The sequence below is a fragment of the Pelodiscus sinensis genome, chromosome 4, assembly GCF_049634645.1.
Source record: "Pelodiscus sinensis isolate JC-2024 chromosome 4, ASM4963464v1, whole genome shotgun sequence".
NCBI classification, from domain to species: Eukaryota; Metazoa; Chordata; order Testudines; family Trionychidae; genus Pelodiscus; species Pelodiscus sinensis.
Window position 1 is genome coordinate 107,650,130 of NC_134714.1, and position 16,275 is coordinate 107,666,404.

General features: G+C 46.0%; 1 protein-coding gene across 6 annotated transcripts in view; it reads left to right on the plus strand.

Moving 5' to 3' along the window:
- Positions 1-16,275, plus strand: part of STK33 (serine/threonine kinase 33) — a 124,948-nt gene that overhangs the window by 56,300 nt on the left and 52,373 nt on the right. For 4 of the 6 annotated variants that reach the window (XM_075927996.1, XM_075928000.1, XM_075927998.1 and 1 more), the window contains 3 exons: positions 883-987; positions 2,111-2,249; positions 3,290-3,378. In XM_075927996.1, coding sequence (XP_075784111.1) covers positions 883-987; positions 2,111-2,249; positions 3,290-3,378 — 333 coding nt within the window. The remainder of the gene's footprint in view (positions 1-882; positions 988-2,110; positions 2,250-3,289; positions 3,379-16,275) is intronic. The other 2 variants (XM_075927997.1, XM_075928001.1) reach the window with 1 other exon arrangement.

The following is a 16,275-nucleotide window of genomic DNA, read 5'->3' on the forward strand; positions in this document are numbered from 1 at the left end:
GTAACAGGCTGCTAGCTGATCCAGATTTAGAGCTATTGTGTTATTGCTCATAGTTTTACCATTATCAAATTGCTAAACTGACTGATTAATTCTCCTTAATTAAGTTAGTGCAAACAAGTTAGGAAAATAATTCTTATAATCATGTCTCATCATATGACAAAAATAGTAAGCTTGTGTTTGATCATATTTGGATGGGAAACCTCCAAGACGAGTAGGTAGTATCAAGTTGGATGGAAGAGTACAAAGCCAAAGCCCAGTGTGGTGTTCTGTCTGTTACTTTCTAATGAACAAGACAAAAATTATTTGTGTTCAGTTGAGATCCCCATGCAAATGTTCACAGGATTAGAGGTGGTAGCTCCATTGAGCTGGCCAGCTTCCAACTTGAGTAATTACATTTTGTTTATCTCCATTCCCCTGCTATCCTTCTTAATTTTCTGTCCTGAGTGTTTGTGTAGCATTGCTGTAAGTGTTAAACAGGGGCCATGTTCTTTCCATGTTAACTCAAGTAATTCCTTTTTGTGTTTCTCACACACGTGTGTTTTCCAATTTTTTCCATCTTAGGGAAAGTAATTAATCACTGTTTTCTTTCTTACATGTATTCACATGTTCACACAATGTTATGTGGTGCTTCGGAAACGTTTATAATGGAGTGACTACATATAAATAGAAGATATTATTAATCAAAAAAGCAAAACTATAATGGTATCAACCCCAAAGTTATATTGCAGTTATTTTTGTAACTCTTTTTCTAAATGTAAGACCTATTAATTTTTGTTAACACATTCTCTACATATTGTTAACAGAAATTGCCATTGTGGAATATATATGGTCATATCATGAATATTGTTATGTTTTCTTATGCATTTTCCATCAATAATTAAGGCTGGAAGCTCTGCTGTGAAGCTACTTGAACGAGAGGTGAGCATCTTAAAAAGAGTGAACCATGAGCATATAATACATTTAGAAGAAGTGTTTGAGACCCCTAAGGTAAGGGTTCTTTACCTGCAATACCATGAATGCTATTAATATTTAATGAAAAGTAAAAAGATCTGTAGAAGCCTTCTTTTCTGCATTCTGAGGTAATTCCTCTTGGCTTCTGGTACACTTCCCTCTCTTACAGAATGTTTCTGCTCACGAGTGGTGACTAGAAAATTGTGGAGAAATTTGTATTTTAATTTTTCCTAAGTACTTTCTAGGCTATTCTAGGCAGTAAATTTAAATCCTTCTGCCAGCAGTTGAAAATATAACCAAAACTTCTGGTGATATCACTTCCATTTTAAAGGAACTAGCTTACTTGCTCTACATACTTAGGTGCCTGTTTCCAGTAAGAGAAAACAACTCTTCTTTTTGGCTAGCATGGGCTTGGCCATGGTGATCCTGCCACTTTTTACAAGCAGAAAACACTCAGCCAGAAGCTGGCTTTCAGTTTTGGTTTGTCCTGTTTACTCAGACATGGCTGGAAGACCAGAGCAATGTTCCCTCTATTTTTTTCCATCTGTGTGCAGTATAATTTATGTGCACGATCACAAAAAAAAAAAACTACCTGTGGGCACTCTGCTAATCAAGTGGGCAGCATTTGAATCTCTTCAGAGTGACTGTACAAGCGCACAACTTACAAGGAACACAGGGCCAGATCTTGACTGAAGTTTTTTTGAAAGCGAATTAATGTCATTTTCTTAGTTGTTTACTATACAGTTTGTAAAAGGGGGTTGTTGGTGTGTTGGAGAGTACAGAGCTCAAGGACGTTGTAATGATGCCACTGAATGATGTCCATTACAGTGGCACAGATCATTTTTGATGAGCTGTAATAATATATTCTATCTTCTATTTAATAGTCAAAGGTTGTTTATGTAATGTGTATTTATACCTTTATTTATAGTCCATTGAAGAATATCATATGTATCTTTAGATTTAATGATGCTTCTATAGGATTCTCTTTTTTTAATATGTTAACAATGTGTTGGATGAAGCACACTTAGAATAACCTTTAAAATCAAATTTTTAATTTATTGTACATGTTTTTGAAAATATGAGAATTTGAATATTTTGAGTACTAAAATAATTGTATATAAAAGGGGAAATCACTATTTTGGTTCTTTATTAATGTTAGCGGATGTTCCTTGTAATGGAGCTGTGCGAGGACGGAGAACTTAAAGAAATTCTTCGCAAGAAGGGACGTTTTACAGAGAATGAGACAAGGCATATAATTCAAAGCCTTGCATCAGCAATAGCTTATCTTCACAAAAAAGGCAAGGATGTACATTTCTTGCATTTATTCATTGGCTCTGAATGTCATTTTGTTTGTTTAAGAGCAATAGTGATCTTTGTTTATATATTTTATTTACTAGTGTACTGTTGTCCGTGTGGCCAAAAAGTGAAATGTGGTACATTAGTGCTTTCCCCCACTATTTAAATTAACATTTCCTTTTACTTCTTTGTTCCTGCATCATTTATCTGACAATAACATGAATTTCTTCTTAAGTCTCCACCACTTTGCATTACAGCTTATTTCAGCAGCTAAGTAAATAGCCTATTACAGAGAAGAGAAAGAAACAGGCATGTAGTGCTCCAGATATTCCTTAATTGTCTGTCCTCCACTAAGTGGTATGCAGTCTACATCAGCATTTTCATTCACACCAGGGAAGTGTTAAAACCCTGTGCAGCGCATGACAGAGTTAACAAATTCAGCCAGAAAACTAGAGTTCAGTGTATCCAGTTATTTTCCCCTACATGGTAGGAGTGTGAAGATTTGTATTTGAATAACAGAAAAACGTATTCATCTCTATATTTTGGAATTAGTTGGAGGAATTAGCAGCTCCTCTTTCTGTCCCACCCAGACATATGTTTCCTTGTCTGTGGAATGGCCCCTTCTTTAAGGCAAGTATGGCTTTGGTCTTCTCTCTATTTTTCGTAGGCAGAGAAAGGGGGAAAAGCAGTCTACAGTCCCATCCCCTTTAGTCTGTTGGATTTGAGATGAGACTAGATTTGTGAAAATATATGCACATTTTGTAAATCTATAATCCTCTGTTTTTTTTCTACAAAATATTCACAGGTCTTCTACTATACAATCAGAGCAATGCAAACTGTTTTTCTTAGTACAGATCACCAGGAAGATGGATCCAAATTTGATCCAGTTTTGGAATCTTCATATAAGACTCCTTGGATCAAAGGACTAAATGCATTGATATTGAAACTGATTTGAATATGTAATTTCCATGAGAAAACATTTGTCAGAATATTTTGACTACAAGAGAAAAACATTTATATTTATTGTTCTCTTACTTGACAGATATTGTTCATAGAGATCTAAAACTGGAAAACATTTTAGTTAAAAGTGGTGAAATTGATGAACAACATGAAATTAAATTAAATATAAAGGTAAGATTAGAAATTATACCAAGTCTTTGTTTTGATCAATGGTTTAAATGCCCAGGTATCAAATTCAAGCTCTGAGCCATGTCTGTTTATAGTTTTAAATAGAGCTGCAATATTGTGTTACTAAGAACACAAGGAAACCTGCCCAACCTAATGCAGATATTATTGACATGAATAATTTTGGAAGCTAAGTGCCACTGCTGAAAGCCTTTTTTTTTGGGGGGGGGGGGAAGGAGGAGAAGAGGGTTCAAATATCAGTGGTATGCTTTGAGGTTAGTTGAAAAAAACCTTAAAAAAGCATACCTTACTAATCTAGTTCTACCTTAGGTAGTAGTTTCAAAGTTTTAGTAACAGTAAATTAACAGGAATTCTAAGCTATAATTTTTAAATTATGACCATTGCCTATTTAATGTAAATGTATTAATAATTTAAGGAAAAAGCACATCTAGACTAAGCCCTCGATTTAAAAATAAATGTTTGTATAATTTTAGATTTGTGGGTATTAATAACAATTTACTAAATAAACTCAGTGTACCATGTACTTCTGGATTTTAATTGCAATAATTGGCTAAGAAATCATATGTTATATAATATACTAGTTATTCACCATTTTAATAGGAGCTGCTGTCAAATGTGCCTTTTGGGCAGGTCGGGAGGGCGGGGTACTAAAGCCCGTCATACTGGGACACTGCTTGCTCTCCTTCCCCTCAGGGAGCAAGGGGAAAGTATACAGTTTTCATCACTTACCCCTCTGCTCCCCATCTCACCAGCCAGGAGTGAGAGGAATGCACACAAGCTGTTTACCTTCCTCTCATTCTCTGATCATCAGGAGAAGAGGAAAAACAGTAAACAGCATCCTGGCACAAGGGTCTTTAGCACCCCCTGCCCTCTCCAAATGGCACTCTTGACTGTCGTGCGTTATTCCAACTTCATAGAACTGAAGTGTTGAATTCTGGATCTGCTCCAGTAGATACAGCCGTATGTTCTATATTGTGCCATACATGCAATATAAAACATACTGCTTTATTGTTATAAACACAAACTATATATGCAAACATAACCACAATATCAAGCATACTGATTTATCCATATAGTATCTCATACATTGTGTAGTACTAGTGTACCTCATCTATGTGTATCCAGCCTATGTGTACCTTGCAAAACTTATTTTCATTCTGAGAAACATAAAATTCTGGATCTTCATCTCTCACCCAGTGTACAAGTAGCAGGGGGCACTTCTGACTTGGCATGAGTCAAAATACCCTTTCTGTTCTCACACCCAATTCTTTGTCTAGCAGTGCAAACAGAACAGTGACTCAGTTCTCCTGGCTTATCCAGTGACAGCCTTGTTTTCATAACTCCATTTAGAATTACTGCAAGCAAGATCTTTCTTTTCCTTCTCTCTCCTGTCCCTCTGGGCACAAAGATTTTTCTGGGTTGGATTCTTTAATGGGGATATCTGCAGAGGTCTTTCCCTCTGTTTACCTTGCCCTCCTCCTGGTAGAATAGGTCTGATGGAGCAATCTGAAGACCAAGGGACAAAAGTGAGAGTTTCGGCTGGGGAGACTCTTCCCTGGTTAATGGCAGAACAAGTGGTTGCAGGATAGGGGAGACACAGAATACAGCCTTCCCCACCCTGTTTTACAGGAAGGATCTATGTACAAGTATGTGGCTTGTAGAAAACCTCTCTTCTTATTTTCCCTATGTCCTTTCAATCATAATCTTACTCTCCCTTATTCTTCTCCCTTTTTTATCCTCTTCAAAATCAATTGCTGCCATTCCTCCCACAAAAGATTTTGTGGGGCAAGGAGCAATTAATTTAAATTATAGCTGTGCTCAGCCCATCATCTTTTTGTGGGACCTTCATGCTGTTGCTCCTGTTCTTGCTGCTCTCCTAAGATTTTTACATGTGTCCTTCAGCAGGAGAATTGCTGTGACCTGCACTCTGCCCTTGCCCATCTCTGCGGCTTTTCAGACTTGGGAGTGTGGAGGCTGTGAGCTTTATTTCTCTCTCTCTAGCTCTGAGAAATAGTGCCTGCCAGAATCTTCACAATTCATTTGACCACTAGAAGCAGCAGCAACAGGACTGTGGAGTCTTACACTAGCAGCCAGGAGACAGATGCTTCTTGGGGAGGAATAGGTACTGCTCTGGGTATGGCATATTCCAACACAAGGCAGACACACAGATTAGGGGGAGCCCTGTGTAGAAGGGTAGAAATTCCTGTTCACCACTAAGTACCAGAAGAGGGACTCAGCAGGAGAAAGACGACACCCAGGACCAATCCCACCTTCTATTCCAAACTGCGGGTTGGACGTGCCTTCATCCAGGAGTAGCATTGGAGGGCAGAATATTCCTTCCCAAACCTATGAGTCCTGGTAACTTCAGACATTTGAGCTCTGGGGATAGGGTAATAAACTGTGAAAACATAGGTTCTTACACAATCTTTGGGAAGAAAAAAAGGAAAAAATTCAAATAATTTTGAAAGACTTTAATAGCTTCTAGGACTAGTGGGTAGCTGAATCTGTCCCTCAAGACAAAAGGTACACAGGAGTCTATGTCATCTAGTAAGAAAAAGATCAGGAAGAGTTTGGTACGTCTAAGATCTCAAAAGGACGAACAAGTTGATGAAAGAAGAAGATATTCAGGATGGAGAATTTAACTTCCAGGATTCAGCAGACTCTTGAATTGTTCTTCTGATATTGGTGGAACTGGCAGGCACTTGTCTGCATGTTACTATCAGGCCTTCTTCCTGGCAGTCACCAACACAAAACATTTAATCCCCGAGAGTGTCTATGAAAGAAGCAGCAGTGATACTAGCCATTGAGGAGTCTAGAAATGTATCCATTGATGGTGTATTCAATAGACTGTCAGCATAAGGGACCTCATGTAAAGGAACTCCTGAGTCTTTCAATGCTATGGACAAACAAGTTTGTAATATAAAGCATTCCCTAATCCCCTCTTGGAAGATTGCCAGTATGGGGGTTGAGAGACCTACAAAGAGAGCCAGTCTTCCTTATGCATTTTGGTAGCACACAAGCACTGTTTAAGGTGGTTCAGAACTAAGAGTCATTAAGGCATCTTTAAACACATCTTCTAAAGTCTTGCATGGAGATTCTTATATGGATGTTAATGCACAAAAGAGCTTCAGAGATTAATTTTAGAGGCTTTGAATCTTTATCAACAAGAGGTGGAAAGGGAAGTAAAGCAACCATCTAGAGTGATGTAGTCCCTCAGTTGACAGACTTATCCACTTGAAGCCCTAGTAATGTAAGATCTTTCCTCCACAATCCAGATACTAGCTCATTCAACTTTTAGAAAACACTTTGAGCTTCATCTTTAATTTTCTAGTCTCATTCTTGGGCAGAAAGTAGCTCTAGGTGTGCTAATTTTAGGGAAGAAGAAACCTGTTTTCTGCCCTACATATCTTTTCTTCTGTGTAATTTTCCCTGCTCTTCACTATGTCCCAGATGACTCCCCCAGGGAACAGGCCAGAAACTAGAATGGAAAACAAATTTGTTACCAGATGATTTCCTTTCATAGAATCATAGAATACTAGGACTGGAAGGGACCTCGAGAGGTCATCAAGTCCAGATACCTGTCCTCATGGCAGGACCAAATACTGTCTAGACCATCCCTGATAGACAGACATTTTTTAACCTACTCTTAAATATCTCCACAGATGGAGATTCCACCACCTCCCTGGGCAATTTATTCTAGTGTTTGACTACCCTGACAGTTAGGAACTTTTCCCTAATGTCCAACCTAAACCTCCCTTGCTGCAGTTTAAGCCCATTGCTTGTTCTATCCTCAGAGGCCAAGATGAACAAGTTTTCTCCCTCCTCCTTATGACACCCTTTTAGATACCTGAAAACTGCTATCTTGTTCCCCCTCAATATTCTCTTTTCTAAACTAAACAAACCCAGTTCTTTCAGCCTTCCTTCATAGGTCATGTTCTCTAGACCTTTAATCATTCGTGTTGCTCTTCTCTGGACCCTCTCCAATTTCTTCATATCTTGAAATGTGGTGCCCAGAACTGGACACAATACTCCAACTGAAGCCTAACCAGTGCAGAGTAGAGTGGAAGAATGACTTCTCGTGTCTTGCTGACAACACACCTGTTAATGCATCCCAGAATCATGTTTGCTTTTTTTGCAACAGCATCACACTGCTGACTAATATTCAGCTTGTGGTCCACTATAACCCCTAGATCCCTTTCTGCCGTACTCCTTACTAGACAGTCACTTCCCATTCTCTATGTGTGAAACTGATTGTTCTTTCCTTTCTAGACTAATCTATCCCACTGATGGCCCCTCCTTGGGCCTTTGTGTGTAATTATCACAGCTGTATGGGGGCATCACTATCAGAAGTTTTACATCTACCAACTAATTGAAATTCGTCATTTCAATACACTTTTGGAAGTGCTTGTTTTTACAGATCCTAGCAAGTGCCCCATCCTGGCCACTCACTGCCATGAGGGGAGTCCAAGCCTTCATGTTTTGGATTCCCTAGTGTGTTTTTATGCTAGTGGAACCTGAATGCATTTCAGCCAGCATTCCAACTAGGTTCCTTATGCATGCTCTCAGGATGCAAACCTTGTATCTGGCATCTTCCCTTTGGGGTGTTGGAACCCATTGTCCACCTGCCTATCCTCTTTGAGCAGTGCAATATTTAAACACGCTCCTCATGCAGAATTCTAGCCAACAGATGCAAAGTTTCTGGTTTAGAATTTAACTCCCAGGGCCAACAGTAGTTCACACACACACACACACACACACACACACACACACACTGACTGTTCAGTCTGTCAACTTTATGCTTTTTATATTTAATCATGTTAAGCAACAAGGAAAGTACAGATCACACAAAACAATAAAATACTATAAACACAGTGTCCCTTACTAGTTTACCCTTCCCTTGGGAATCCTTGAAGGATCATCGGTGTTCTGTCAGGCAGGGTCTTGCATCCCATTACCAACCCTGGCCTTGCAACCATGTCCCTTATCTTATTTGGGTGCAAGATGGCTCTCTTGTAGGCTTTCCCTCACACAATAATTTAATGATGCAGTTTCATAAAACTATCTGCAATTCAGATTGATACAGATTGACACAGATTGATCCCCCAACCCATCACAATGGTACAGATTGATCCCCCAACCCATCACACTTGTCTCAAGGATGAAGGATAGGGCCAGTTCCCCATTCTCAGGGATATCAAATTATGACTGTGCTGTGACACAACGGACTTCTTGCCCCTTTCCCTACAACAAACCCTTATAGAGGGTTTGTCTCCAATTTGTCATTTGGAGTATGTCTACACTGCCACCCTAGTTCGAACTACGGTGGCTAATGTAGGCATTCGAACTTGCAAATGAAGCCCGGGATTTAACTATCCCGGGCTTCATTTGCATGTTCCCGGGCGCCACCATTTTTAAATGCCCCCCAGTTTGGACTACCTGCCCGCGGCTACACGCGGCATGGACTAGGTAGTTCGAATTAAAGCTCCTAATTTGAACTACCATTATTTCTCCTGCAAGGAGGTTTAACGGTAGTTCAAATTAGGAGCTTTAATTCGAACTACGTAGTCCGTGCCGCATGTAGCCACGGGCAGATAGTTAGAACTACGTGGCATTTAAAAATGGTGGCGCCCAGGAACATGCAAATGAAGCCCGGGATAGTTAAATCCCGGGCTTCAATTGCAAGTTCGAATGCCTACATTAGCCACCCTAGTTCGAACTAGGGTGGCAGTGTAGACATACCCTCGTATAGCTCAGAAATATTGTGTGTAAGGGAGCAAAGGGACCAAATACAATATTAATAGAAATGTATCCGTGTTAGTCTAGTCTAGTCGAAACAAAAAACAGGACTATGTGGCACTTTAAAGACTAACAAGATGGTTTATTAAGTGATGAGCTTTCGTGGGCCAGACCCACTTCCTCAGATCAAATTGTGGAAGAAAATTGGCATGACCATATGTAGGAGGTTCTGGACTAGTTCACCCCCAACAAGGCTAATGTCACCCGTGTTTATTGGTCCTATGGGACAGTCCTGTAGCCACAGGCACAACCTGCAGTGGAAACCCGCCCTGTTCACATTCCTTTTCTTCTCTTTCAATGCACGCCCGAGGCTGCTTCTCCGGCCAACGGCGTAGGGGGGTTCGGGCCCACCCCCTCTCCGAACCCCGGCCCAGGGCCCTGAAGGCAGGGACTCACGGTCCCTCCCTAGTGGATGGGGGAAGTACTCCAAAACACACCTGCTCACGGGCTCCACGACCCCGCCCTGGGCCGCTTCCTACTCCGCCCTTCCTAAGGGCCGGTTCCTACCATGTATCCCAGCCTCACCTCTCCTTCCTCCTTGCTCACTGATTCTTCATTGAGTAGTGTCCCCAAGGGTGCTCCACTCGAGGTGCTGGCCTCATCCCGGCGCCACAAACCGGAGGAATTTTCACTAGCAGTAGCCCCCTGCCGGACCGCGCATGCGCGAGTGCCCCTTCACGCCTTTCATCTGAGCGCAGTCCGGTCTTGTCAGTTTCTCTCCAACCGTCCGCAGCCGCAGACGGAGTTAGTTTAGGCTCCCTTCCTCTCTCTGAGGAGAAAGGAAAATTTTCCTAGTTATAGTTTACTTGGTTAGTGATAGGTAGTTGACTGTTATACTGTTTCTAGTTGTAGTTCCCTTTAAAAAAAAAAAAACCGTTTTTTTTTCTTCAGCGGCCGGTCAGTGCCTTCCTGACTGAAATTGACTCAGACTAAATAAACAGCAAAGGACTCAAGGATGCCAGGATCACCTGGCTTCAAGAAGTGCCTCCAGTGCCAGGAGGCTATCCCCATCTCAGATGGACACTCCCGGTGTGTCAGATGTCTCGGGGACACTCATGTCCCAGCGAAGTGTGGCCACTGCGCGAAGATGACAGCTCGCGCCAGAAAGGATCGGGAGCTGAGGTTGAGAGTCCTTTTGTTCAACAAGGCTCTCCAAGCTCCAGAGGTCTCCGAGCCGCGCTCTGCATCTACTGAGCACGCTGGGCAAGCCCGCAAGATCCACGGGGCGCCGGGCGGCACCGCGGACAAGCCGGGGAGCTCTGGCTATGCGCCGAGACTCCCCGCGGGCAAGGCAGGCAAGGGCCGTAGCTCTTCTGCCCCAACTGCAGCCTGCCCCAAAAGCTCCGCTCCGACACCCAAGAAGGGGTCACGAGTGGAGTCGGTGCCGGCAACGGCTTTAACGGCCATTGCGGAGCCGGCAAGAGAAGCCCCGGCACCGGGAGTTCCGGCGCATGCGCGCCTGCAGCCAGCTGTGTCAGCACCCACAGCGCCTTCCCTAGGTGCTGCTCCAGGCTCCTCGGTGCCGGGCATATCGGCACCGGATGCACCTCCGCCACAGGAGTCTCTGTCAGCCCAGCCTCCTGGTTTCACATTCCCGGATGATCAAGCTGCACCGAGCCTTTACTCTGCCGACGTTCAAGTGGCAGAGGCTTCTTCACTGTCTGCTGTTCTGCCACAAGCACCTCCTCAGCCTGCCTGCAATACCTCGGTGCCAACCAAAGCACAGCAAAAGTCTGCAAGGGTCCAGACGCCATCAATAACGCCGGACAGTGTAACCTTCTCACCTGGACCTGATTCACCTATCTCGTCCCATGCTGATTGCCGTCGTCGTATTCACCGTTACACGACCTGCAGGGAACCCTACTATAGGTCACCTCGTCATTCACCGCCACGTCGGTACTATCGGGACCGCTACTCGTGGTCTCCTTCACGCTACTATAGGAGATCCCTTTCACCAAGATCCCCAAGACGTACAGAGTGCCCTCGTTGGTATGACACAGTGAGAAGATACAGCCGTTCTCCCTGCCGCAGCCGGAGGCATGACCGATGTTATCACGAGTGCTCTTCTCGTTCATCTCACTGCAGAAGGTATTCACGATCGCGGTCACCGCAATCTTCTTGGCATGAATCTCCGCACGGTCTGGACGAGTCTACTCCTTATGTTGCCCCACCATCCTTGGCTGGGGATTTGGATTCGCAATATCAGGAGGATAAGCAGGACCACACTCCTCTTCAGGGACAGCAGAGCCCTGATTCCCCGGCGCAGCGTTCCTCATCCTCGCCGGATGACGCAGTGATCCCTGCGGACTTGTCTCCTACGGAGGACCACAAGCAATTCCAGGAGCTCTTCAAGAGGGTTGCACAATCCCAGGACGTTCAGACCGCGGACGTGCAACAGAAACAACATCGGTTGCTTAAGAATCTACAACCTTCCCAAAAGTCAAAGCTCGCTTTTCCCTTTGATGATGCTATACTGGAGATCGCCAACGACATCTGGCAGACGCCGGCCACATTGCTACCAACTAATAAGCGGTCGGACAAGAAGTACTTCATCACTCAGAAGGATATGGAGTTTCTGTTTACACATCCTCAGCCTAACTCCCTTGTGGTGGACGCGGCACAACAGAGAACAAGATTGTCTCAGACCAAGAATCCCTCAAACGACAAGGAGGCCAAACAACTGGATATCTTGGGCAGGAAAGTATATTCCTCCTCTACTTCTGCTCTGAGGATGTGTAACTTTGCGGCACAGCTAGCAAACCACGATTTCGATAACTATTCGAAACTGGTCCCTCTATTTGAGCACTTGCCGGATTCCAAACATCAGATGCTCAAGGCAGTGATACAAGAGGGCTATACGGTTGCCCGAACAGCCTTGCAGATCGCCCTTGACATGGCTGACGCAGCTGCTAGATCCGCAGCTTCGGCCATAGTCATGCGTCGGGCATTTTGGCTACAACAGGCCGCTGTCCTGAAGGAGTTGCAGGCCAAGGTGGAGGATTTGCCCTTCGATCGCAAGTCGCTATTTGCTCAGTCAACAGATCAGGTCTTCCACTCGGGCAAGGATACACGTACAATTTTGAGAACGCTAGGGATGTGCACCCCCCCCCTACAAACGTAGGAAATACATACCCTACAATAGGCAAAGACCATTCTCCTATGCGACGCCACGCGCCAGGCCATATGAGCAACAGAGGCCAAGACAACGGCCCCAGAAGCGTCGCCAGCAACCTAACAAGACGTCTGTCCAGCAGCAGGGCCGACAGCAGGTTTGATGGGTTGATCGAGGGACTTCGGACCACCCCGTTAACAGAGACTCGGGACATCACAAAAGGCGTATTCCATCATCGTCTCAGGCCTTATCAGCATCGTTGGGCTCTCATATCCACCGACCGGTGGGTTCACGACGTAATCACTTCAGGATATGTCATCCCCTTCACCTCTCTTCCCCCTCCCTCCCCTCCTGCCCCGTCCCTTTTCAGGCACCCCTCTCACGAGACTCTTCTACATCAAGAGGTGTCGCGCCTTCTCTCATTAGGGGCAGTGGAAAGGGTGCCGACACCCTTTTTGGGGAGAGGGTTCTACTCTCGCTATTTCCTCACCCATAAGAAATCAGGGGGTTGGAGGCCTATCCTGGACCTACGTCGGCTCAACCGTCATCTGAGAAGGCAAAAATTCAAGATGGTCACGTTATCTTCGATCATCCCGGCTCTCGACAAAGGGGATTGGTTCGCGTCCCTCGATCTTCAGGACGCCTACTTCCATATAACGATACACCCGGTGCACAGAAGATTCCTTCGGTTCACAGTGGGGTCCGACCACTATCAATATCGCGTGCTGCCTTTCGGACTATTGGCGGCCCCACGGGTTTTCTCCAAGACCCTGGCAGTAGTGGCGGCCTACCTGTGACGCCTCGATATTACAATCTTTCCATACCTGGACGATTGCCTGCTAAAGGCTTCTACACTCGACGAGGCTACGAGGGCAGTGTCTATAACTACCACTTTGTTCACAGCCCTCGGGCTCATAATCAATACCGAGAAGTCCTTCCTAACACCTACTCGCGACCTGGAGTTTATCGGAGCAAGATTCAACTCCCTAACCGCGAGGGCATACTTGCCGGTAAAGAGGTTTCAACTCATACAGGACCTGGTACAATCAATATCAATTTCCCCAAAGTCCCGAATACTTACCTGTCTGTAACTATTGGGACACATGGCAGCCACCACATATGTGGTTCCGCATGCCAGACTCCATATGCGAAGTCTTCAACATTGGCTGTTCACCGTGTACACGCCCCAGGTGCTCAGTACGAACAGGGTGGTTTCTCTGCCAAGTCAGGTGCGGACTTCCCTGACATGGTGGGACAGCCCCAACAACATGCTAACAGGGGTCCCCTTTCATGCCCGAAAACCATCTCTACAAATCACTACAGATGCCTCTCCGCTCGGCTGGGGCGCCCACCTTCGGGAGCTCCGTGCGCAGGGTCTCTGGACGCCCCAGGTATCGCTACAGCATATAAATTTTCTCGAGCTAAGAGCAGTCTTCAAGGCCTGCAAACACTTTCTGCCCATCATCCGAGGACACTCCATACAGATTCTCACCGACAACATATGCATGGTGTATTACATCAACAAGCGGGGGGGGGTCATGTTCCCGCTCCCTGTGTGCAGAGGCTGTGCGCCTGTGGAATTGGGCTATTCAACAAGGTATCACCATAACTGCAGCATACCTTTCTGGCAAGGACAATGTAATTGCCGATACTCTGAGCAGGCATTTCCTCTCACAGCACGAGTGGGAATTGCATCCCGAAGTGTTCCGCGACATCTTCTTGCAATGGGGCTTTCCCAAGGTGGACTTGTTCGCCACTCAACACAACAGGAAATGTCTTCAGTATTGCTCATGAGCAGGCATCGGCACGGACTCTCTCAGGGATGCCTTCCTCCTGGACTGGGATCGCCACCAATTGCTATACACCTTTCCTCCTCTTCCACTCATTCCAAGGGTTTTGGAGAAGATAGCACTGGGCGGCGCAACAGTGATTCTGATAGCACCTTTCTGGCCCAGGCAGATCTGGTTAACACAGCTGTCGAGAATGTCAGCGGCCTATCCACGACAACTACCGCAGCTGTCCAACTTGCTATCTCAGAAACACGGCACGATTCTTCACCCAGCCATCGACCGCATGCACCTCACGGCATGGCTCCTAGTTGGCTCCAAGCTTCAGAACTCTCATGTTCCCAAGAAGTGAGACGCATGTTGATTAACAGTAGGCACAGTACAACGCGTAAATCCTATCTCTATAAATGGCGTCGTTTCCATTTGTGGTGCTTGGCAAGGGATCTTGACCCTCACTTGTCGTCTATACAACAGATACTGGATTATGTGATACATCTAAAGACGACGGGACTAACTATTTCTTCCCTAAGGGTGCATCTAGCGGCAATTTCAGCCTTCCGTCTTCCTGTTGACGGTTATTCAGTGTTTGCCCACCCTATCACCAAGAGATTTCTGAAGGGGTTAGGCAACTTGTATCCGACCCACAGGATCCCACCAGAGTCTTGGGACTTGCCTCTAGTATTGGACACTCTGACTCGCACGCCCTTTGAGCCGCTTGCAACGTGTGGTCTACGGATGCTCACGATGAAAACTGTGTTTCTACTTGCCATCACGTCGGCGCGTCGAGTAAGCGAATTAGCAGCTCTTTCTGCTGATCCGCCGTATAGGCAATTCTTCAGTCATGCGGCAGTACTGCGTGTCCAACCAGCGTTTTTGACAAAGGTCAACTCTGCTTTCCATATAAATGAGCCCATAATTCTACCGACTTTCCACCCAGAGCCTCACTCCTCATTGGAAGAAGCACGTCTACACACCCTAGATGTCAGGCGAGCACTGGCTTTTTACCTTGACAGAACTTGGGTCTTTAGGAAATCTCAACGGCTTTTCCTTTCTACAGCCGAACGCTCCAAGGGCAAACTACTTTCTGCACAGCGTATTTCCCGTTTGGTCGTTGCTTGCATCACACAATGTGATGCCTTGCGCAACAAATCTCTTCCGAGCGGTCTTCGTGCTCATTCCACCCGGGGCATAGCATTGCCTATCTTCACCGAGTACCATTGCAGGACATATGCTGTGCGGCAACCTGGTCATCCACCCTCATATTCGCAAAACACTATGCCCTTGTGAACATACTTACCTCCGATTCGAGGGTAGCTCAGGCTGTCTTGTCTACAGCCCGAAGGTGATAGGTCCGAAGCACTCATGTCACGTTGGACCACTGCTGTGTACTCATCTCGAGTGGAGCACCTTCGGGGACACTACTCGATGAAGAAAAGAGAGTTACTCACCTGGTGCAGTAACATCTGTTCTTCGAGATGTGTGTCCCTGTGGGTGCTCCATGTCCCACCCTCCTCCCTGCTTCGGAGGTTCTATTTATGTCTTTCAGATGCTTCCGGTTGGGAGGAAACTGATAAGACCGGACTGCGCTCAGATGAAAGGTGCGAAGGGGCACTCACGCATGCGCGGTCCGGCAGGGGGCTACTGCTAGTGAAAATACCTCCGGTTTGCGGTGCCGGGATGAGCCCAGCACCTCGAGTGGAGCGCCCACGGGGACACACATCTCGAAGAACAGATGTTACTGCACCAGGTGAGTAACTCTCTTTTCTCCGTTTTTCTCCCCCCCCTCTGCGGTGCCAGACCCGGGTTTAAATCCCCCGCCGGCCCTGTCCCCTCATGTCATCTCCTCCGCCCAGAAACCCCCCTTCCCCCGTGACGTCACACGCCGGCGCCTCTCTAGCCCCTCCTCCCTGGGCCTCGCCCAGAGGCTCTCCTTGCCCCCCATCATTCGCCGTGCCGAGCCCCGACTCGGCAGCGCGGCCCGCCGCCCCGGAGGAGCGCCGGCTCTCCACCCCCCGGCGTGTCCATCCGCCGTCACCCTGGGTACCCCGAGTGTGGGACGGGAGCGCCCCGTCACACCACTCCCCCTTCACTTCGTCCCTTATACTCGCCCCATCCCCCGCGTCTCCCTCGGGTATCCTTGAGAGGCAGTCCGCATTTTGGTGGGCGTTCCCCGGCTGGTGCACAATC